The 24,114-nt window shown below is 34.1% G+C and overlaps 2 protein-coding genes across 5 annotated transcripts; one reads left to right on the forward strand and one right to left on the reverse strand.

Annotated features, from left to right (window-relative positions):
• The first annotated feature begins 98 nt into the window (after nucleotides 1–98).
• On the forward strand, nucleotides 99–7,496 carry LOC139847863 (endoglucanase 12-like). The gene is made up of 5 exons (XM_071837591.1): nucleotides 99–507; nucleotides 3,181–3,488; nucleotides 5,406–6,003; nucleotides 6,103–6,275; nucleotides 7,075–7,496. The coding sequence occupies exons 1-5, from the start codon at nucleotides 99–101 to the stop codon at nucleotides 7,477–7,479; spliced, it is 1,893 nt and encodes a 630-aa protein (XP_071693692.1). The 3' UTR covers nucleotides 7,480–7,496.
• Nucleotides 7,497–9,092: 1,596 nt separating this feature from the next.
• Nucleotides 9,093–12,356, reverse strand: LOC139846995 (serine/arginine-rich splicing factor RSZ22A-like). 4 transcript variants are annotated; one of them, XR_011759251.1, is made up of 8 exons: nucleotides 12,237–12,356; nucleotides 11,708–11,809; nucleotides 10,870–10,958; nucleotides 10,548–10,791; nucleotides 10,319–10,438; nucleotides 9,774–9,897; nucleotides 9,485–9,652; nucleotides 9,093–9,313 (listed from the first exon to the last, which is right to left on the reverse strand). XR_011759251.1 is itself a non-coding variant. In XM_071836591.1 (6 exons), exons 2-6 carry the CDS (start codon nucleotides 11,794–11,796, stop codon nucleotides 9,861–9,863), a joined length of 579 nt encoding a protein of 192 aa, XP_071692692.1. In that variant the 5' UTR covers nucleotides 11,797–11,809; nucleotides 12,237–12,355; the 3' UTR covers nucleotides 9,660–9,860. The 4 variants fall into 4 exon arrangements, 1 of the variants encoding a protein (XP_071692692.1); XR_011759252.1 differs by having other exon boundaries at nucleotides 9,093–9,652; nucleotides 9,780–9,897; XR_011759250.1 differs by having other exon boundaries at nucleotides 9,093–9,652.
• Nucleotides 12,357–24,114: the final 11,758 nt, after the last annotated feature.

Genomic DNA, 24,114 nt, shown 5'->3' on the forward strand with positions numbered 1-24,114 from the left:
TTGATCCATCTGATTCGTTCTTACAATTAGTTTGTTCGACTGTAGGTGAAATTCGCACACACTTGCTATAAAAAAATTTTGAAAGTAATAGCAAGAGAATGTATGCTGCAAATCATTGGGGAGGATCATTAGAAATAGCAAATGAAAGTGATCATGAATATCAAAATAGAAGAAACAAAAACATGGAAGAAATGGATAGATCATCATTATATAATCTTCAAAGTCAACAAAGTGGCAACTTAGATGAAACTCAACAAAGTTGGTTGTTAGATCCAAATGAGGCTTCTAGGAAGAAAAGCAAGACAAGATATGTCGATTTAGGGTGCATCGTGGTGAAGCGAAAAGTCTTAAAATGGACGTTGATTGTTGTTTTGGTTGCGTTTGTTGTGATCGGTCTACCGATCATTATTGCAAACTCAATACCGAAACATAAATCAAAACCACCACCACCGGATCAGTACACTCAAGCATTGCATAAGGCTCTTTTGTTTTTCAATGCCCAAAAATGTACGTTTTCTTTAAAATTCACTATCATTTCAATTTCAACACTTTGACTTTTTTCATGCTTAAAAACTTACAAAGTCAGAATTCGACTTTCAATGTCATGTGTGAATCTCGATTTTAATATGCATTTTTACAAGTTTATTGCGAGTTATAAATGAACTACTACATGATGCATATTATTATTAAAAAAAATAATAATAAGAGTAGTCAACTTTAAACGTCACAAAAGATTAGCATTCGAAGTCAAATTGATATTGATAATACTTAAACTTGCTAGAAATGACAGATCCACTAAAATTTTACAAAGAGATATTTACCAAATAATGTGACACATCATTCGTGGTCCAATCAAACTACAATAAACTTCCTCTTTCTTAGTTATCTCTCCTAATCTAATTGATCCCGTGTCTACTTGTAAATATTATACGGAGTAGTAAATTATACTGATAGTCCGTCCTTACGATGGATTACATTAAATTATATATGCCGTCCTTATCTTTTAAAATTACAGCGATAATTCATTTGGTTTTAATGGATTACATGATTGTCATGCTTATCTTTTCAAATTACAACGATCGTTTCTAACTTACTTAAAAGTGCACGTTGGTGGTCCGTCTTATTAATGCATCTTTTGAATATGTGGTTGACCACTAACGAACTCTTTTATATAAGTTATGGAACGATAAGTATAATGGCGATGGGTGTAATTTCATTAAAATCACTGGGACGATCGCTATAATTTCCAATTAGGTTGTAAACTAGTCGAGCCGAGGTCGAGCTTGGCTCTATTCGAGCCTAGCATATAAAGCTCGAGCTTGGCTCGTCAGAATTTAAGGAATTAAGCTCAAGCTTGAGCAATATTATTTAATTTAATTAGAATATTTATTTTCTTTATTACATATTTTTTAATCATAATTTTTAATCATAACTATTATGCAATTATTTAGTATATATTATTAAAATTTTGAGTGCAAAAAAAAAATTGTGCAATTATTATTTAGTATGTTATTAGACAAAAATATTACTTAATGTATATCAATAAAAAACTCATTTAGGTTTACGAGCTAGTTTGAGCTCGATATAAGAATCTTGCGCCCGTTTAGTAATCGATTTTTGAATTTAGCTCGAGCTCGGGCACGAGCTCTTTAAACTCTGCTCAAATCGAGTTTTTAATTAGTCGAGCTCGAATAGCTTGCAAGTAGCTCGGCTAATTTACACCTTTATTTTTAATAGACAATGATGGGTGGTGTAATTTCATATAAAGCACAAGGACTATTTGTATAATTTACTTTTACTCTAAATATTATTTTATAAGTTTTTTGTAAGCCTAGCATTTCTCGTAGTTCAAAATAGATGCCAACGATCTAAATATGTCAGGTGGCGGAATTTGAAATTTACGACTAGGAATGCCAAACAGACAAACACAATACTAAACATTCAAAATTTCTGGTGAAAATTTTTACAAAACAAACATAATCATATATAAACGAAGATTTGGTGCAATGTTACATGTGTATTATGTTATTGTAATATAATATGAGCATACATGAATACACTGATCGAAAGTGTACATTTATACAAAAGCACCTCATAAAATCAACACTAAAGTGCAACTTCACATGTGTCAATATATATACATTCAGCATAGTATTGAAATTTGATTTTGGCATTCTGTAAGTAATTTATTTACACATTTCAATTCTTGAGTATAATACATGCAACACATAAAATAAAAAAGAGAAAAATGGAAAAAACAAAGGTTATTAATATGCTCTTGAGTTTTGACTTATGACTTTATGAGGATATCAAGTACAAAATATGAGACATAGGTACATACCTCTACAGCAATAAGGCCATGAATAACGAATAACGTGCGTGTACATCAAGATTTTTACCCAGTACGCCGGCAGCACGCCACTAGCGCGACGTGCTGATGAGTTTAAGATGTTTGTGTGCTTGTGGCTGACACGGGTTTCGTTCCTTCGCGTGTTGTGTTGTGTTGATGGGGACGTGGCCTATTCCAATTGGATCCATCGAGATACATTTGACATATACATTTCAATGTCAACGGATATAAATATAAATACATAAATAAAATTAATAATTAATTTATACAATTACAATTTCACTTGTAAAATATTCTCCACTCAAACACATTTTTTCATAAAATCTCATCTATATTTTCTCCCACTTTCAATTCTTCAATTATTTATAAACAACACTCAACAATGGCAAGCCCGAACCCAAACGAATAATCATCTATTATAACATTTTAAGTGGCGAACCGACAACTACCGACTCGCTATCTTCAAACCAATTGTGACCTTTACTTGATTATTCTGGTTCTACGCAAAGCGCGTTCAATATTTATATGATTGTATATTTCATTTTTTAAGACTTTTTATAAATAAATTAAATTTAGGAGTTTTTAATTATTGTAAGTTTATATTTCTAGGACTTTTTATTTTATGTTATCATATTAATTAATTTAATCTAATCTATTTTATTAATTTATTTTTTTTTATATATATAATTACTAAATATTAATCTTACTAATCTATAGTGTATGCTTAAGTGTTTTAAGTGTATGCTTTCAAGGATGAATTAACAAATTTATGTCAAATTCATGTCCTATTTTGTGTGCGAACTAACAAATTTAGGTTAAAAATGATGCAGCCGGGAAGTTACCAAAGAACAACGGGATCAAATGGAGAGGGAATTCAGGGCTACAGGACGGAGCTGATGCAACGGATGTTAAAGGAGGATTGGTCGGAGGCTATTACGACGCCGGTGACAACAGCAAGTTCCATTTTCCGATGTCGTTTGCAATGACAATGTTAAGTTGGAGTGTGATTGAGTACGAGCATAAGTATAAAGGCATTAAAGAGTATGATCATGCTCGAGAGTTAATCAGGTGGGGAACTGATTACTTGCTTCGTACCTTCAACTCATCGGCTTCTAAAATTGACCACATTTGGGGTCAGGTATGTTGTATCTTTTTCTTTATGGAGAAATCATAGATTTAAGAAAAGTTTATAAAACTACGGTTGCAATATGTTGTGTCAAATATGCAATGGCCGGTGATTAAGTATGCCCCACATTATAGAATTGGCAATCGATTGTAACGGGTCTGGATTGCGGGTGTAAATGAGCTGAGTTACTCGCGAGCTACTCGAGCTCGATTTTAGTCGAGATTAAATGTGCTCGAGTCGAAGCTTAAATGAGCTTGAGTCGGAGCTTAAATGAGCCTGAACCTAAAATTTAACAGATTAATGATCGTTTATTAAAACGAGGTCGAGCTTCTTTTATCGAGCTTGAAAAAGTTCGCGAACCTTTTTTTTTTTTTTAAGCGAGGAAACTCTCCTATGAACGAGCACATTAGCTCCTCCATAGAAGGTAAAATCTCGGGTAATCAAGCCCCCCCGAACGCGAGACCTGGTACAGTTCGCGAACCTAAATAAGCCTACATTAACCGTAGGTCTGGATTGTGGGGAACTACGGGTGTATACGAGCCGAGTTACTCGCTAGCTCGACTCGTTAAGAGCTCTATTTGAGTCGAGCTTAAATCTGCTCGAGTCGAAGCTTAAATAAGCTCGAACCCGAAATTTAACAAATTTTAATGATCGTTTATTAAAACGAGGTCGAGGTTGTGCTTCTTATATCGAGCTTGAACAAGTTTGTGAACCTAAATATGCAGTTCTACATTAACCTTATTATATACCTATATCTAAAAGGCAAAGGCCAAATGAATAGTACTATTCCTTTTTCCACATATACACTATAAAACAGGGGAAGTTGTGTCGGGCCCCACCCCCCCCCCCCTCTTTCGTTTTGACAACTCCCATTCACACTGCAAATTTTCAGTTTACCCCCCTCAACTATCTTGGACTCTTAAATTCTGCAGGGATTAAAAGCGTAACTTCAGTTTTTAATTTAAATAAAAAAAAAACTCACCGTAAACTTCAACGGGCCCTATCTTCTTACTCATCACGAATTAATTTTCACCGCTAATAACATTAAACTTAAAATAATTTTACGAACAAAACGAGACTAACTACATTCGAAACGGATACCTTTTTAAAAACGTTAACCACACCAACATCTAAACGGGTCTTAACACATGGGCCGTTTCTCTCTCTGTACATACACAACGCTACGTTAAATACGAACATGCAGGCCGAAAGTCCACGCCGCATCGCGCGGGCTGCTCCGGACTAATTATTATTATATACTATCGAGTCGAACTCGAGCCGAACTCAAGCTTGTATAATATCAAACAAGTCAAGCTCGAGCTAGTATAACGTCAAACAAGCCGAGCTCGGGCTTAATATATTATACTCAAAACGAGCTGAGCTTGAGATTAAAATATTAAGCTCGAAACTAGCCGAGCTCGAGCTTAATATATTAAGCTTGAAACGAGTCGAGTTCAACCTCTAACTCTTTTATATTAAAAAATGAGCTCAATATATTTAAATGAGCCGAGCCAAACTCAACTCGTTTACACCCCTATCAGTACCTCTTACCACAACATAATGATCTGGCAAAAAACATAATCAGTGCACGTCGAATTTTTTTTTCTCTCATTAATTTAATCTTATACATCATTTTGTAATCAAAATTTTGTAACTCTTCCGTCCCAATTTGATAGTCGTGGGTTCGACTGTTTTCATAACTTTGACTGTAAATAATTTTTTTTGTCTTATATAATACTTGATGAAAGTTATATCAAATGAAATCACTTATAAAACTTCATTTATTCATATAAATTTCATTTCTTCATGTATTATATAACACAAAAGAAGTTATTTTTTAGTCAAAGTGAAAAAAGTCAACCCATGACTATGACTATTTAATTAAGATGAGGGAGTATAACATATCGTTTCATGTGTTCTGTCTCTCAGGTGGGAGGATCTCTAAACGCTTCAACAATGCCCGATGACCACAACTGTTGGGAAAGGCCCGAAGACATGGACTACAAGCGACCGTCACAAAGGATTACATCAGGAGCCGATCTCGCAGGTGAAATGACAGCTGCATTAGCATCCGCATCCCTCGTTTTTAAAGACGACACCGCATACTCTAAGAAACTAGTACAAGGTGCCGCTACAGTATGGACGTTCGCTAGAGATAACGGTAAACGTAGCCGTTATTCTAAAGGCAATCTATGGATCGAACCTTACTACAACTCAACAGGTTACTATGATGAGTACATATGGGGTAGCGCTTGGATGTACTATGCAACCGGTAACGCTAGTTATTTATGGTTAGCGACTAACGAAGGACTACCTAGACACGCAAACGCGTTAACCGATAACCCTGTTCAACGAGTTCTTAGTTGGGATAATAAATCGCCTGCGGCTATGTTATTGTTAACTAGGCTTCGATTGTTTTTAAACCCTGGGTACCCGTATGAGGGGTTGTTAGCTAGATATCATAACGCTACCTCGCTAACCATGTGTTCGTACTTTCAACAATATCAAGTTTTCAATTGGACCAAAGGTATGCATAATAGATAATTAGTTTAAAGTACTGAGAATTACAGTTTTACATTAGAAGTTAAAGTTGATTTAAGAAATGTGATATAATATATTTGTGTAGGCGGGATAATCGAACTTAGTCGAGGACAACCTCAAAATCTACAATACGTCGTCAACGCTGTGTTTTTGGCTTCACTTTATGCTGATTATTTGGATGCTGCTAATCTTCCTGGTTGGTATTGTGACAAGACGTTTTTTCGCTTGCAAACACTTCGCGATTTTGCCACTTCTCAGGTTCAAAACTTAGAATCTTTTTACATAACATTGTTGTAAAAAGTCTCCTGACTAGGCCAACTAGTCCCGTACTAGTCGGGATATTGAAGTAGTCCGACTAGGCTCTCACTTGTCTTTGAGTTGGCCGGTTTACTCGGTCAAAGTTTTCAAATATAGTCAAAGTTGGTTAACTTCTAACTAGTCCTCAACTAGCATCTGACTTGGCCGATTAGTTCCTACAAGGTCCCGACTGACTAGTCCCAATCAACGACTTTTACTTGGCCTATTAGTTCTAACAATCATTATATATAATTGGGATTTTCTTGAAAAACACGAGTTATTTAGTTATACTTAACAACGGGTTTGGAAAGTGTCGAGTGCACGCCCATAAGAGTAGACTAGATACTGTCAAAAAAATGGCGAGGGTTCAAGGGGGTTGCGCCCCCTTGTGGGGTTCAACTAGCGGGGGTCGAGGGGAAGTCGTGTCATTTCGGTTAACGACTTTTCCCGCCAAATGAAGGGTTACACCCTTTGGTTTTCAAAACCGATTATAACTGATTTTCCCTCTTGAAAATCGGTCACGTGCTTTTTCATTGACGAAAACACAACACACACATCCTCTCTAATACTTTAGATTTGTATTGTTCTTGCCTTCAATCAAATCTCGTTCTTGTCTTATCCCAAATTAAGATTTCCTGATACCCGAGGCTTGTAGGGTCTTTATACTTAATTGAGAAAGTGTTTCACAATTCAAGAACCAATCGGATTATAAATTGCATACCCTGTTTTTTAACATCGTTAACTCATGTTATGCTTATAGATGGACTACATTTTGGGCAAAAACCCTATGAATATGAGCTATGTGGTCGGGCACGGAAAGAAATATCCAACACATGTTCACCATCGAGGTGCGTCGATACCAAATAACAATATCAAATACACATGTAAAGGTGGGTTTCAATGGTTGAATACCGGCAAACCTAACCCAAACATCATTACGGGAGCTATGGTTGGAGGTCCAGACCGTTTTGACAAGTTTAGGGATGTGCGTTCGAATTATAGCTACACGGAACCAACTTTGGCGGGAAATGCAGGTTTAGTTGCTGCACTTGTGTCACTCACAACAACCACAGGTAGCGATGGAGTTGACAGGAACTCTATCTTTTCGAGCATTCCACCATTGTATCCGATGGCTCCACCACCTCCACCACCATGGAAACCATGATCATTTAAGTGATATAATTACAGTACAATAATTAATTCTTAGTTTCTTATGTTTTGTATGTTTGATATCATAAATTTTCACAAGTACTTTTGAGTTATTGGTTCGTCTAATCACATTCGTTTATCAAGAACTGCCACTCCTAATTTATTTTTGCTCGAACACCCATGCCTCTAACACATGATGTTGCAACAAATCAATTCCACAATTCACATTTAAAATCATGCCTCTAACATGATGTTGCAACTTGCAATGTCCAGATTTCATCTAATAATAATCATTAAAAATTTTTAATAATTAATTAGTTATACAATACGAGTACAAATAATACAAGTTGCATTTGTCAACCATTTAAAAAGTCAACATATCCCGTATAAAATTTCGTGTTTCTCAAATAAGCTTCCAAATAGCATGAACAAGAAAAATCTGATTTATTTATTCGTCTATTCTAAAATTGAACTCCAATGGCCAAAAGGAATGTGCATCCAAGAGGGACTGCACGAAATCAAGCTTTGAAGCTTTCCTGTGGGCTGTGGCTAAAGGTAAGACACGACACCCGCACTCTTTTAATCTGCATTGTGTTCTGCAATAAATTATTGCCCTTTCTTTTTACATTACATCTAAATATTTTGAATGTCTAATCAGTAAAGGTCACACACGACTCGGAAGAGTCGCACATGACACGTAAAAACCAATAAGACTCGTAAGACCACCAGTTAGAGCGACTGTGACGTAAAGGCAAATTTGATGTTTTAGGGACGAGAGGAGAATTTGATTGTGATTTGACGTCAAACTTGAAGTTTATTATGGTGAATGTCAAATTTAAATTTCAATTTTTTGTAGAAACAATTGGGTGATGTTTTAAAATATAAAGCGGAAATTGAGTGTAAAATTAATAATATATATACTTACGTGTCATTATGATTAGGTAAAAAAAAACATAAAGCGGAAATTGAGTGTAAAATTAATAATATATATACTTACGTGTCATTATGATTAGGTAAAAAAAAATTCACACGTCCTTTTTACTGTTATGTTTGTAACGAACATCAAATGGCGTCAAAGTTATAAATCTGGATTTGAGGAGCAAAACACACGCCCCATAGTGGGCACTGGGCAGCCTACGAGTCGAAGTCAATTAAGAGTATGGGTCCAAGTCATCTTGGTGAATTATTTTCTCGACTTGCTAAATATAACTCGTAGGATTCTTAACGACTAGGATTCAATTCAATAAGCAACTAGTAACACGAGTTACCTATCGTTAGCTACAAAATGTGAGAGTTACTAAATAAATGAAAGCATTAGCGGGCGATGTTGATCCTATCCCTAACAAATGGGTTCATAGTTGAGATAAATTGCAGCTACCACGAACCCACCCTGGCCGGGTGGCGCAGGCTTCGTGGTTAACTTATGTCACTGATTGCTAGTTTGCAACCGCTGGCAATGACATCCAGTTCCGAGTTAGCCATCTTTTTGGACCTTGTTGGATTGCTATCACGGATCAGTTGATGGAACATGTTTTCTCAGCTAGAATGCCAGGTTTAAAACTTAAAGAGAAGCGAACAGAATACGTAGCTGACATAAGGATCGATATTTTTCATGCACTGCAAAATATATTACGCGATACCACTTGCTTCAGCATGCAGCTTGCATCATTTGATTTAAGAACATGAGATGTGACATGCTGATTAGAAGTCCAAAAAAATTAGAATAATAAAAGCTTGTCAAATTTTGACAACGATGTAAAGTTCTTAGCCTTCAGTTGTAGTCCGTCCATGAGCTTAATGAGAAAGCCACTTAATATACCAGAGAAGTAAACCAGCAATTATGTAAGCAGCTGTTTGTTTACAAAGACATGGTTAACTTGGAATGAGTTTAAATATCATTTGAGAAGTTATATTCTGTTAAGATGGAAGCTGATTAACCTACTATCGAGCTTCGTAAGTTACAAACTTATGCAACTCTCATCAGTTCAGTGAGAATATATTTCGAGAACATATAAAAGTACCTGCCATGTCGACAGTCAGTGGAATATATTTCAAGGACCAACAATCATTCGAATGATGATACGTAGCAAAGCAGACAAAACCAATCAAGTGTAGAAGCAGAAAAACAATCATGTGTAGTAGCAGAAGGCCAATCAAGTGTAGAAGAGAAAACCAATGACGCATAACACCTCGACAAAAACAAACATACTGCTTTAGCACTCTAGTATTAATAATAATATTCTACTGAGCATACATTGTCTATAAATAAATCTGATTTGAGTAGATAGAGATGCAAATAAAGTTTAGAACCTTCACCAAATACATGCAGATAACGTTGAAAACAAGTCAGCACATATAACAAATTTCAAATTTCTGGAAATGCTCATCACATAATCATCAACTCCTGCTGCGTCGTCGGTCCTTAAGCCCATTTCTGAAAGGATCACGGAGCCAAAAATGGTTATGCAAACAACAATGCAGACTTTACAAAGCCATAAAAATACTAGTGTAAACCTCTGATAAATAATAAACGCATGCAAATGCTTTAATATCGGAAACTTCTAAACAATAATCATCATAATGTACCAAAGTAGTAGGATGGGCAACAATTTTTATATACTTCAAAAATAGTTAATAATGACATTCCATAAATATAAATATTAACTACTATAGGATTGAGCAACAGAACAAAGTAAAAGGCAAAACTGCACATGTATAACATACAAATATTCAACACCTGCACATTTGAACATGTGTAATAGTAATACTTATAGACAGGCTTATATGGCCTAGGAATATATTTAAAAAAAAAAAAAAAAAAAAAAAACTAACACACAAATATGAAAGAAATTCACCCGTTTGCATATGGGGCCTCATCTCGTCCACGATACGGTGGTGACCTGCTGTAGTTATTCCTACGAGGTGGCGACAAACTACGACGCAGAGGGGAGCGGCCCCCACGAGGACTGTAGCTCCTGCTTCGAAATTAAAAGTTAAATTCTCATATTTTTAAGCAATAAACGTTTACCAAAAATAAAGTAGAAAACAAATACGAGTAATTATCTAATGATTCAACAATCTCACCTTCTACCATAGCTAGGGCTACGACGATATCTAGCAACCGGACTTCGACTTCTGCTACGGCGTCTGCCGCCGCCGCCTCCGCCATTACGGCACTCACGGGCAAAATGACCAGGCTCACCACACTCGTAGCACTTTAAATCAGAGCCACCGGAACGTCCCCGGCCACCACCACGACCTCCACCGCCACCTCTTTCTCCTCCTCCTCTAGACTGATGAGACATTTCTACTCTCCAACCATTCTTACCTGGATAGGTGAATAACAGATGAGAATCCAAAAAAAAAAGTGAGTAATAGATGAAAAACATGTATAACAAACATATACCATCAAGTTCACGGATGGCATCCTGAGCATCTCGTTTGTCATCAAAATCAACAAAACCATAGCCAGGTGGTCGTCTTGCAACCCACACGCTGCACGTGACAGAGTCAAAGAAAATAAATCAAGAACTACAAACATCATACAGCGTACAAAACTAGTGAAAGCCTGTTCAAAACACCAATACTGAACATTCAAGTTAGCTCCCAAATTGCACTCCCAGAAGCATTGCACATGAATATGCTGACAGTGTGCAAACAGAACGAAAGCACAAAAATAAAGCAAGTAGTTGAACACATGTAAAGACCACCATCGTAAATGAGGCTTGCAATAGATAATGAGCACTTAAATACTCTTCGAAAAGTTCTCTTTAAAACAACAAAAAGTCAAAAACTAATTAATAAACTTTAAAACAATAATATCCCATTTGGTTTTCCTATTTATAATCAGCAAATAGAATTTAGAAGTAAAAGTTAGAACGAGATAACACGTGTTTCCACGTGCAAACAAACAATTAACATAATAGAGTCCACATTTATATGTATCATGCTTTAGAAAGCAATCTCTTGGCTCTCGAGTAGAGGGAGGGACGATCTTATCTAGTCGCGGGTTCTATACCAGCGGGTGGTGTAGTGACTTCCCTCTGATCTAGGGTTCGAGGAATGATTGTCTACACTCCACCTCCCCCATACCTTACATTCGTGGGATTGGGTATTGTCATTGTTGTTGTTGTATTTATATGTATCATGCATAATAACATTCAATATAATAGCAAGTTGTCAGTTCTCACGAAATGAAAATTCGTTATCCAATCGTAGCATAAATGATAAAATTCCTTGCTTACCTACGGATGACACCAAAAGTTCGAAATTCATCCTCGATTTCTCTTTCACTAACCCTAGGGTCCAAATTACCAACATAAACACGAGACATCTTCAATAATCACCTGTCAAAAGCACCAAATGTGATTAGATGTCTATGTAAGAATCTAGACCAAAACTTTGAACACACAAAGTCTATTGTGTAATTATATCGCAAAACATAAAAAGAAAACAAATAATCTAGGGTTACGAGTTACGACCCTCACATAACTGAACAGGTATAGTAGTAGATCTAAACAATATATTAGCAAAATATAATATATAGATATAAATATCAATATCAATATCAATATATACAAACTCAGAAAACGTTGCAGCTAATTTCAGTAGAATCGTGATATATCGACGACTGTAAAGTATTGTAAATAGGTTACGAAATAAAATTAGGGTTTGTGGTCTGCATTATACTACAAGAATGAAACAAAAAATAAAACAAAAGTATAATTAAGTAATTATTATCGAGAGCGAAAAGATAAAGAAGGGAGTGAGTACCTGAAAAACCCTAGAATGAAAGAAGGAGGCCGTGAGAATATTGAGGTTGGAATGAAGACTACTACTCGTATTTATTTATTAGGGTCAACCTGAAAAACAGCTGCCCGGTCAAGAGTTATAAATCCCCAAATTGATTTGTGCCTAAAATCAAAGTTGAAAAATTAGGTATTGGAGGATTAATATTCCTAAATTAATCGGACATTAATTGAATTCTACTATATATGTATTTAATTATTAAATTTCAAAAATTACATATCTAATTATAGAGGAAAACTATAAATATAAATATAAATTTGAACATAATTGTCTAAAATTGTTCATTTTATTCAAAAACACTAAGTTTTAGTTTAAATTCACGTTAAAATGTTGACTAATTTTGATTTAGATTATCAAATTCGATTTTGATTCATCAATCGAAGTTCATCGATTAATTAAAAGAATTTTGAAAAATCAGAACGGACTACTTTTAATAAAAGAGTAATCGAGGATTATTCGGAGAGTAATAGGGTTTTTATAACGGTGTCTAAAATGATTATATGGACAAAATAAATAGCTATTTAACCCGAGCTTGTTTGTCTTGATTTTGAGTATTTAAGGTTTAATACTTACTTGATTAATTTCATGAACATTTAAGATTTAGATCTATTTAAAGAACTCCAAGTTTAAGCTTGAACTCGACCTCGAAGACACTTGAAGACACTTTTGTAAGTTTAATCAAATTCGAGTCGAACTCAAAAATACTAATAGATCGATTTAGTTTTTCATTACATAAAAGGCTTGAACTTCATATGTGTTATTTCGAGATGATTCTGTTTTTAATTAAACTTTAGTAAGTAGTATAAATTGACTACAATACCAATATTCACAAAAATTTGTTTAAAAGTGCACAAATTGTGACGACCCGGAAATTTCTGAACAAATTTAAACTTAATCTTAATATGGTTTTGACTAGATAAGCAAGGTCTGTAATGTTGAGTCACAAAATTTTTGAACTGTTTACACGGATTCATTTGACCTTTGGCTACTCCCGACGATTCACGAACAATTAAATTGTAAATAGATATGTGTGTATGTATATGTAAATCATAATCTGAAATATAACTTGAAGTATTATATGATGTTGTTATTAAAATTAATAAAATAAAATAGGATATTATAATAATTATTATTTAAAATATATTTATATATAAAAATAAAGTATATTGAACGATTGTAATATTCGTTGATGTTCCGATTGATATTAAGCAAGTTAAATTCAAACATATATAATTTTAAAATAAATGGTGATCCGAAAATGAGTTCTATAAATTTTTGACTTATTAAAAATATATTTAAGATCTAGTTATTAAATTTTAATATTTTTTATATTTCACCCATAAATGAGAGGGACAGTTGATGTAATTTTTATTTAATAATTTAATGATCGAATTTTATACCATAATGACCAAAATAAATAAATATAGTTAATTTAAAAATATGGAATTTTTCTGAACACTTTTATCCGCCACTGAATCATCAACGGGGCACGAATCTCAGTCCGTGAATGAAATAGTAGACGACGGTTAACAATTTACACGTTTATATTTTAAATTATATTATAATTATTATTATATTATATTATATATTATTGTTCGATTATTTTTTTTCTTTGTTTTACTCTCCCACTAATTCATCTTTTAATTATTCCGTTGTTTGTGAATTGAAACACAGAACCCCACACATATATTCGGTACTGTTGGTTTCTGTATCACCTTTTAGACTTAATAATTATATATGATTATCTTATTCTATAATGAATGAAAACTGCCACTTAATTACTGCATATTATATATAGCATATGCATACATCGACACATGACACTAACTCTTGTTTTGATCATCTACACTCAAACAACCACCACACTAAATCATCATCAAATCATGAACCATGATCACCCTTCACCACACTCAAACCACCACTCGTCACTTCTCTTGCTGCTATCCGTCACCAATACACCACTATCGAGCCACCATCTTCTACTATTCAGTTTCGGTTTACAAGAACTACAACACCGCCATCGTGAACCCATCAAACTACATCATCACCTTACCTTCTCCTTGTTTCGACAATCTCCGTCACCATCACCTGCAATAACCACCGCCACCTTCACTCCATTCCCACCATACCACCACCTTGGTATTTTCTTTATTTTTTTTCTTTTCGTTCTTGTGCAATTAATAACAATAAACAACCAAACCATCACTTGGACTGCTGCTGTCACTTTATCTATCCGTTTATATATTTTTAAGTCATCACACGATACCATGATACACCATCTGCAACCTACTGCAGCAGTTTCTACATTATTTATTTATTGAACGCGAAGAAAAGATATGGGGATAATATCATGATGAACAAGGTTGATGAGTTGGAATGTTATGATATTGAGGTGTTTATTTTTTTTATTTTTGACTTTTTTGCTCCGTTGGTCCTTCAATTATACACGAAATTGCAATCCGAGTCCCTCAAGTTTTTTTTTTGATTTTCGCGTCCTTTTAATTGCAATATTTTGCAATCCGAGTCCCTCCGTCACTTTGCCGTCTAAATTGGCCGTTAGTACCATCACGTGACCAAAACGTGATGGGTAAAATCGTCTTTTTGCATCCTGACCAGCTCCTTTATACGTTCAACAAGTTAGGTGCCTTCATTTTTAACACCTCTTTCTCTTTCATCCCTCGATTTTATCAAATAAAAAACCAGATAGCGAACCAAAATTTCATTGATCGATGGCTGAGAACTGGGTTATTCATGCACCAGAGATGGAACAAAAAGATATAGATCAACTATACGGTATGTTTGTCAAACCCTAATCGTCATCGTTGTTTTTGTTTTTAAATTTTGAACAGTAAAACCCTAAATCGTTATTATGTTACAGATATCTACCCTGATTTGTTCTCGATTATATTACATCGTGGTGGGTATTTAAGTATGGGTAGTGAAGTAGTTTACACTGATGGTCAGACCACATACATTGATTGCTTCAACATTGAGACATTTTCTGTATTAAAATTGCATGAGGTTATGCAAGCATTAGGTTATGATCCTATGAAACCTGTGTTATTTCGCTACCTTAAACCCAATACAAAGTTAAATAGTGGGTTAGAACTTTTAGATGATAGAGAACATTGTGATGGTTTGATTAGTTATTTGGCAGATGAGGGAGAGGAGGGTTTAAGGTATATGGAAGTTTTTGCTGAACATCAGGATCTCAAAGGGAAGAGGAAACTTATTAAACTAATTGATGAAAATGCACTATTAGAAGCTGTTCATAATGATGCAGAAGTTCATAATGATGTAGAAGTTCACAATGATGCAGAAGTTCATAATGACTCTGAAGATAGTGATTATATTGTGGATGAGGATAATGAGATTGTGGATGTTCATGTAGACATGAAAGACTTTAACTTTCACATTGATAAAAATGTTGAGTTTATGGGCAATGGTTCCAAAGTCAGTGAAGATGAAGAGGATAATGAAGATGATATTGAATTAGATGTATTGAACAATGATGGATTTGACAGTTATGAAACAGAAAGTGATGAGGAAGGTTTAAGAAAAAGGAAAATTAAAAAGTTTGAAGAACATGCTAAAGCTGATGCACAGATTGGTAAGACATTTTTTTATCTTGGCCAAAAGTTTGAAAGTGCTGTAGAGGTTAGAGAATTAGTTAAGTCTCATGCTATTGAAACAAGAAGAAAACTAGTATTTGTTAAGAATGATAAAAGAAGGATCCGTGTAAGGTGTGAAGGGGTGGTTAATAAGCCAAATGTTGGGGTCAAAGTTAGTCAACAATCTAAGGTGGGGCCCAGTAACATAAAGACAACTTGTGGTGTAGTTGGCAAGAGTAAAGCCAAATTAAAGGCAAAAAAGAAAAAAGTTGATAAGAGAGAATCTTGTGGTGGTCCTAAAAACGACAAATGGGTTAAAAGAAATTTAAATATAGTCTGTGAATAGGTGTTGTTGGTTTCTAAACCTAAAGGTAGTAATGAATGGGAAGTGAGAACATATAAACCTCACCATCAATGCGGCCAATCAAGGAAAATACCATATTGCACTTATCAATTCTTGTCTAATAAGTTGTTGCCTCAACTTGTTAACAACCCCAAGATTCCAATTAAAGCTGCTAGATCTAATTTGGAAACAGATTTGGAATTGGTCATCTCTGAATATAAAACGTACAGAGCTTTGAGAAGGGCAACAAAGATGATACAAGGTGATTATTATTCTCAGTATGGTGAGATTATAGATTATATTTGTGAGTTGAAAAGGGCTAATCCTGATTCCACTGTTAAAATTGATGTTGAGCCTGGAAACCTTAAGGAAACTACAAGGGTATTGAAAAGAATTTACATATGTTTGGGTCCACTTAAGAAGGGGTTTAAAGCAATTGGCAGAGATCTGTTGGGCTTGGATGGTGCTTTTATGAAAGAACCAGCCAGTGGTTGCATCTTGAGTGCTGTAGGTGTTGATTCCAACAATGGCATTTACCCAGTTGCATATGCCATAGTTGAACAAGAATGTGGTGCATCATGGACTTGGTTCTTACAAAATTTGGGTGATGATCTTGACTTGTCTCTCAATTCTAACTTTACATTCATATCAGAGAGACAAAAGGTATTCACTTTGACTTTATTAATATAGTTTAGTCTATAGTTTATTAATATTCAATTGACTTTTATTAATAATTAATTTACTTAACTTAATATTTATTATGGTAGGGTTTGATACAAGCTGTGAGCAACTTGTATCCAAGTGCTGAACATAGACATTGTCTAAGACACATTCATGGCAATATGAAAGGTTGCTTTAGAGGTTTAGCATATAAGAACCATTTGTGGAGGTGTGCAACTGTGACAACAGTGCCTGAGTTTGAACAATCCATGCTGCAATTGAAAGAGTTTGATAATGAAGCATATGTTTGGTTGACTAAGATTCCTCCTCAAGAGTGGGCTAGAAGTCACTTTACTGGGAGGGCTGTGTCTGATGTATTGCTTAGTAACATGTGTGAAGTGTTTAATAGATGGTTGGTTGATGCAAGAGACAAACCAATAGTTACAGCTTTAGAATACATTAGAGAGTATTGTATGAAAATAATTGAGAATGTTAAAAAGAAGATTTTAAAAACAAATGGAATTTTAACTCCTGCTGCAAGTAAGGTGTTTGAGAAGATTAAGTCTGATGCTAACAAATGTGATGTTTTATGGGGAGGAAATCAAAGATATCAAGTTAGTGGACATGGGAATGAGCAGTTTGTGGTTGATATTGAGTCAAAATCATGTACTTGTAGGAAGTGGGAACTTACTGGAATACCTTGCAAGCATGATGTTGCAGTTATCAATAACATGGCAGACAATGGTCTTGAAGTTGGTGAACCATAAACATGGGTTCATCCAGTTTATTTGTTAAATACTTGGATTAACACATACCAGTTTACAGTTGAACCATTGAATGGAAGAACTTTGTGGGAAAAAGCTGAAGATGGGTACACTCTTGTTGCACCAAAGAAGATATCCACCCCTGGTCGACCAAAGAAAAAAAGAAGAATGTCTGCTAATGAGAAGGATGTGGTTGGTGTAGATGGTAAACTATCATCACAAGGTATAAGTACAATTCTTTTACTTTAACTTTCTTATACATTACTTTACTTATTAATTCTTCAAAATAGGTAAGTTAAAGAAATGTGGTGCTTGTGGAATTTATGGTCATAACAAAAGAAAGTGTCCCAATGGGGGTACTAATGGGGCATCTACAAGTGGTGGTGGTGGAAGTAATGGTGGAAGTAAGAAGAAGAAGGCATCTGATGGTGATAATGGGGGTACTAATGGGGCATCAAAAAGTGGTGGTGGTGGAAGTAATGGTGGAAGTAAGAAGAAAAAGGCATCTGATGGTGACAAGAAGAAAAAAAGGAGTGATGGTAATGGGAAGAAGAAGACTTAAATGTCTGTGTTAGTTTGTATGAACAATGTATTTTGGCTAAACTTGTTATGTATTTTGTAACTTCTTTTGCTAAGCTTGTTATGTATTTGGTCAACTTGTTATGTATTTAGCTAAACTTGTTATGTATTTGGTAATGGTAGGTTTTTAAGTTGTAATCGAATGATAATAGTTTGTATTTGGTGGTCTGTATTTGGTAACTTCTTTTGCTACTCCTAATATATATGTTATCTTTAATGACTAATGTATTTTTTCACTTATTATGCTACTGCTAATATGTATTAGTGTCAAGCAAAAGGTACCAAATGTAGTTCAAGAAAAAAATCCTGCATTGCAATTAGATTGAAGGAAATGTCAATATAGTGTCAACCAAATTACCATTCTCCATTTCAAGTAGATTCAACAAAAAAAGATACATTCAAGGCTTGTCTACATTGATACATTACATCATTCGAATACTACTAAAACACTGCAATTAACCCAGTTCAATTTGAGAAGTACAACATTACAAACTGTAACACCCCATCAAAAATCCCTTTAACGGAATGTTAACTCTGGTCCCAGTGCTTGGCTTAACTTCTACGTAACAACAATATTTTACAGCGGAAGCAATTAATACCTGAGAATAAAACACGCAAAACGGATCAACAACAATGTTGAGTGAATCTACAGGTTTTTGGTAAACAATACAGTATGTTTAAGAATTACATTTCGAAAACGATTAATAGTGGAAGACCACCAAGGTTCAATGTTAAAAGTTTGTAGATAACTCCGTGTCCCATTTCAAAAGTTTGTTGACAATACCATGTCAAGTTTCAATTATTCGTAAACAATACCATGTCAAGTTTTATCTCATTTGTTCGTAAACCACAGTTTTAATTAACGTTGTATAGTATCTGAAAAACAGTTATCAGAAAATAGTTTAAGTTCCTTGACCACGAGATTTTACAAGTACAACTCCAAGTTGCGAAACGTTTGCATAATCTATGAGCACCTGAATACTAGCAATGACCCAAGTATAGAATCCACTATACCTGCCTTTATCTCATAAAAATGTTATACACTTGTACGAATGTATTATGTTCAAAGTAAATGCACCACAGTTTTTATAGCGGGTGAGGTTGTCAACCTAACGGATCCGTCCATCTAAATTGTGCCTACACCGATGGTATTTAAAGTATTCAAGCTAGAGGCTTTGTGTACAAACTCAATATGCAGATATAGTACTCGTGTCAATACAAAAAACATTTGATAATATAAGTATAACAGCGTGTATTCTCATCCCTGAAAACATGTAAAAAGCGGGACTGTAGACTCACCTTTGAATAAAGCTCGGATTGAAAAGTGGACAATTTACATGTTCGGTTTATAGCCGAGTAATGCAACCTAAGTATATGTATTTAGTTTGGTCAATAACTATATCTTAAACAAGTGTGGTTTCATAGTATAAGTTGTCTTATTGCTCGAATCAACGCGTTTCAAAGTAGAAGTCAACATACAGCCAACTAATTCATGCAAGTCAAACAAAGTCAACCGAAGTCAAACTGAAAGTCAAACCTGGTCAAAGTAGTCAACTAAAGTCAACATCAGTAGGTTCATGTCAAATTTTGGTCAACATGTCAAACCTAAGTCAAACAACACGTTTTAGATCATAATTGGTCAATTTCACAATTTCAGTTTATCGTTGTGCACAAAGTTCATGTACATGTATCAAACTTAGCATATTATCTCATAGTAAAAAATTCAAGTAAACATGGAAAACTCCAGATCATAAGTATACTCAAAATCGATTCCAAAAAGTCCGGCTAGGGTCTCATACGATAATTAAAAGTTAGGAATCAGAAGGGGTACATTTGGGGTTCACCAAGTCAGTTTCTGACCGCGCACTGATTTGGTTTTAGCTATAACCGGAGTTAGGAACATGCAATTGATACAAGACCAGTGGCCACAGTTCACAAACAAGTTAAACTAACACATATCAAAAATCAAGCAATTTTGGTTTAGCCAATTTGTACATTTTATTCATGCAAGTTGAACATTCAGTTTTTCAGTTCAAATCAGAATTTACATAAAGTATGGCCCTATTGTGGCAAACGCATAAGGTTTTAGAGATTGACATAAACTAACAATAAGTCACATATCATGTTAAAATTCATATTCCAGAAGCTAACATGCTCATTCAATAAACACAATCAACAGAGTATAAAACAGAGAGCAATTTACAGATTCGATTCTAGTTTCGCTAGTCACATTCGTACGCGATTACCTGAAGATCTAGATACAATTAGACTATTATATCTACATGAAAAGTGAAGTACTTTTTTGTGTAAATTTCAAATATGCAAATCTTTAAACACAGAAGTTAACACATTTTATAATACAAGGCTGTTTTCATGCAGGTGCTGTATAAATCCACTTTTTCACTAAATCAAGCATATCTCAAGTTATACATAATCAAACAGCATGATATCCTAGTGTAACCTGAGTGTTATTAAATTACCTATCCAATGGTATAAATTTCACAATCCAATTCGTGGTCTATCAAACCCAGATTTCTGATCAATCACAAAAACACAACGTTAATTTCAATTGGCCATAACTTGATCATCCGGAAACGAAATCAAGCGAATCCAAAGCCTAAAATCAATAGTTTTTCGCAAGGAATCTAATTATAATATAATATCATGCAATTTGAAAAATTAAAATTTCTGTACACATCAAATACAAATTCGGTTTTCGCATAAAACAATCAAAACGAGCAATTTATCGCATCTAGTATTCATCAAACATCAAGACTTGAGCAATAGACAACCTAATCCATGAAACCTTAATAAAAATCTGATTTTAGAGATTAGGGTTTATGTGTTTATACCTTTGATCACAAAATCGTTTATACCAACGCGTAGAGGAGATCGAGAATTGTAACTTTCGTGTTCAAGGCTTGCTCTAAAAATCAAAATTGAAGGTTATGGTGATGGTGGAGTGGGGAGATGGTATGGGGAATTAAGTGGGTGATTTAGTGGTTGTTCATGAGAAGACAAATAGATGGTAGTTTAAAATTTTAAATTGTGCATGTTTGACATAGTAGGCATTCTTTACGTGGATCATGATACTCCACTTATTATCAATGATAGAATAGGTAGTAAAGTTGGTAGTTAGTTGAAGTATTTGTTTTTATATATATACATGTGCACATGTGGTTGGTTATCAATGAATAAAGGTGTGAACTTTCAACATATCTCTTATTTATCATATGAATTATTTGTGTTAGTTTGATTAACGTCAAAGTATTAATAATTTAGTTGTTATTTATATAAATAAGTATGAGTATTATTTTTAACCTTAATCTTAGAAATTTACTTACACTACTTTGCGTATTATGTGATTTTTAAAACAAAAGATCTACTTTCATGAAGCATACATATTAAGGTTCATGAATTGTTGGAATCATATAAAAGTTAGGTTTAAATTTAGTCAGAAATTTCCGGGTTGTTACATTATCCCCCTGTTGATGGAAATTTCGTCCCGAAATTTAGTTGTTGCCATCAGTCGGCATTGTTTCTAAACCGGTGAGGAATTTTCGTTTTATTTGGTCTTCACGTTCCCAGGTATGTTCGGGGTCTTTCGTGAATTCTAACGGATAGAATGTTGTTTTGTTTCAAGCATTTAAATCTTGCGATCCATAAATTCTACGAAGTGCATTTTATTATTAATGCGGAGGTCGTTCAAGGGAATAACACAAATGTCATTGATTAGGTTTTTTTTCAGAAGAGATGATGACACTATACAAGCATTTCAATACACATGAAATATGTTATGAATAGTATTGAGCTCATTTAAAACCTTGAGCGTTTATATGCCACAACACTAGGGTAGACAATTAGAGAGGAGTTCGTGAAAATCACTGTCATTAAATTTGATAGAGATCGTCATTGTTTACCACAAGAATATTGTAATGATGAATATGAGTTGAAAAATAGAGTTTTATCACCTTTGAACAATATGGATAAAGCGATTCGATTATAGGAAGAGTATAAACGAAGCTATCATAAAATAGTGAATGAGAAAATTAAATGTTCACCTTAACTTTTGACATAGCTAAAATTGATTTTCGGAATTCAAGGGATTTAAAGAAAATCTTCGAAATCTTTATAAGATTTGATTCTCTGATAATTAAGGAATTTTGAGATTTCTTTGTTTAAATGTGGTGAATTGCCTCGATCGCTGTGTCTGGAATTTTACTATAAATTAGCTTCTTCCGTTTTGTTATCTTCACCACTTCTATAGTTTCTTTCTCGATTCAAACTTCCAAAAGATTAAGGAAATGCTTAATCCAGTTCTGATCCTTGTTATTATATTGACCATATATTCAGTCATTCTTCTTTTTCTTTTACCACCAGAGGAATTTGTTTTCTTCTACTATTCCCTTGGGGTTATAATGTTTTTAATTCTCCCGTGTCTTTACGTTGTAATACGTATTGATATACACGGTTTGTAATTTCGGTATCGTTATCGAGCTTTATATTTTCCCTTATATGTCGGAGCTCTTTGCCTTTTTATTCTCTTCTCGACTCTAAGTAAAGCGAGTAATGGTCCAGAATTCGTAGATATGAAGTTTCGAATGAACCTAATGTTCTAAGCAGAAAGGCAAGGTAATGGCATGATTTGATTTGGTAAATTACTAGAATCACAGAGGATAGAACTATCAAGAATATATTTTCTTGATATGTTCACAGGTTAAATAGAATGATAGAGTCATGTAATATTGCATATGGTGATGGTAAAGTCGATCAAGTCTTATCATTCTCAAGTTTCATTAGAACTTTCGCATGACTTAGAATAAATAGAAGCAAAATTATTCATTTAAAGGTTTCAGCAGATACTGAATCATCTGGATTCGTTAAGTAAAGATTTAGTCTTTGTGATTTGTCCACAGTCTCTTTCATGGTTTGTTCAATCCGTTTTCCAGTACCAATTTTCTATTGAGTGTTTCCAACACTCCACTCTTTATCATCAAACTTTTGGTCATTAAGACCATCTACAGTTTTACTGCTTCATCAGCATCATAACTGAATCACTGGTTATGAATCCGAGGTGTTTCAAGAAATTTTGTTTTTAGATGATTAAACGCTGATTGTGATCGTTAAGATACAAAGGATGTTTTCAAGAATTTTGAATTTGAAGTGTTTAAGCGTAGAATGTAACCATCAATGGTTCTAATTTTGGTGGTTTGATGTGATAATTCATCATAGAATACGAAAGAATAATTCATAAATGTAGTGATCTTTAGAAAGATAACACCTGCTAAAGTTTTACTTGAATTCTGATATGTCAAAATATGTAGTGGTTGTTCTTTAGTGAACGGATACATATATCTTGTGAATGTAAGTAGTATAGCTACTGTTTATTGAATCAGAATTTGAAGAATTTACAATGTAACATATTAATGTGAGATATAAATATTTCTCGGGTATTACCTACCTGTTAAAATATTTTCACAATTAACAATTTGTACAAAAGAGTTTTTAATTACAATACAGATTTAATGAGTTAATGTAATTTTAAACTCATTTGATTTGCGGTTGGAACGAAAATAAATAATCTTCAAAACTTGAGAGATTACATAATCGTCGCAGAATATTTCTTTAATGAAGCTATGAATCAATACTTCATCGTTCATTGTTATTGATATACCTCGGTATATGATGTTGGTGCTCGTGGATTTCTTTTGAACTTCGCAAGGCACGAATAATATTTTCAAAAAGGTTTCGAGTACATTGAAAATGAAAGTATACAATCAATCATGTATTTGAGTAATACACTTGGTTTATTATGAAATGGAGTTTATTGTGCTGAAGCAGTGATTAATGATTGTTAAGTCATTAACGAAGGATGTACATCATAA

The sequence above is a fragment of the Rutidosis leptorrhynchoides genome, chromosome 5, assembly GCF_046630445.1.
Source record: "Rutidosis leptorrhynchoides isolate AG116_Rl617_1_P2 chromosome 5, CSIRO_AGI_Rlap_v1, whole genome shotgun sequence".
NCBI classification, from domain to species: domain Eukaryota; kingdom Viridiplantae; phylum Streptophyta; class Magnoliopsida; order Asterales; family Asteraceae; genus Rutidosis; species Rutidosis leptorrhynchoides.

What these genes read in the sequence shown, in the direction of transcription:
- LOC139847863 (XM_071837591.1), top strand. Translation starts at nt 99, where the DNA reads ATGTATGCTGCAAATCATTGGGGAGGATCATTAGAAATAGCAAATGAA. An exon ending in TTGACCACATTTGGGGTCAG is followed by an intron (nt 3,489 to 5,405) that starts GTATGTTGTATC and finishes TCTGTCTCTCAG; the next exon opens with GTGGGAGGATCTCTAAACGC. An exon ending in GCGATTTTGCCACTTCTCAG is followed by an intron (nt 6,276 to 7,074) that starts GTTCAAAACTTA and finishes TTATGCTTATAG; the next exon opens with ATGGACTACATTTTGGGCAA.
- LOC139846995 (XM_071836591.1), bottom strand. Translation starts at nt 11,796, where the DNA reads ATGTCTCGTGTTTATGTTGGTAATTTGGACCCTAGGGTTAGTGAAAGA. An exon ending in TGCCATCCGTGAACTTGATG is followed by an intron (nt 10,792 to 10,869) that starts GTATATGTTTGT and finishes TCACCTATCCAG; the next exon opens with GTAAGAATGGTTGGAGAGTA. An exon ending in GAGGCCCCATATGCAAACGG is followed by an intron (nt 9,898 to 10,318) that starts GTGAATTTCTTT and finishes TGATCCTTTCAG; the next exon opens with AAATGGGCTTAAGGACCGAC.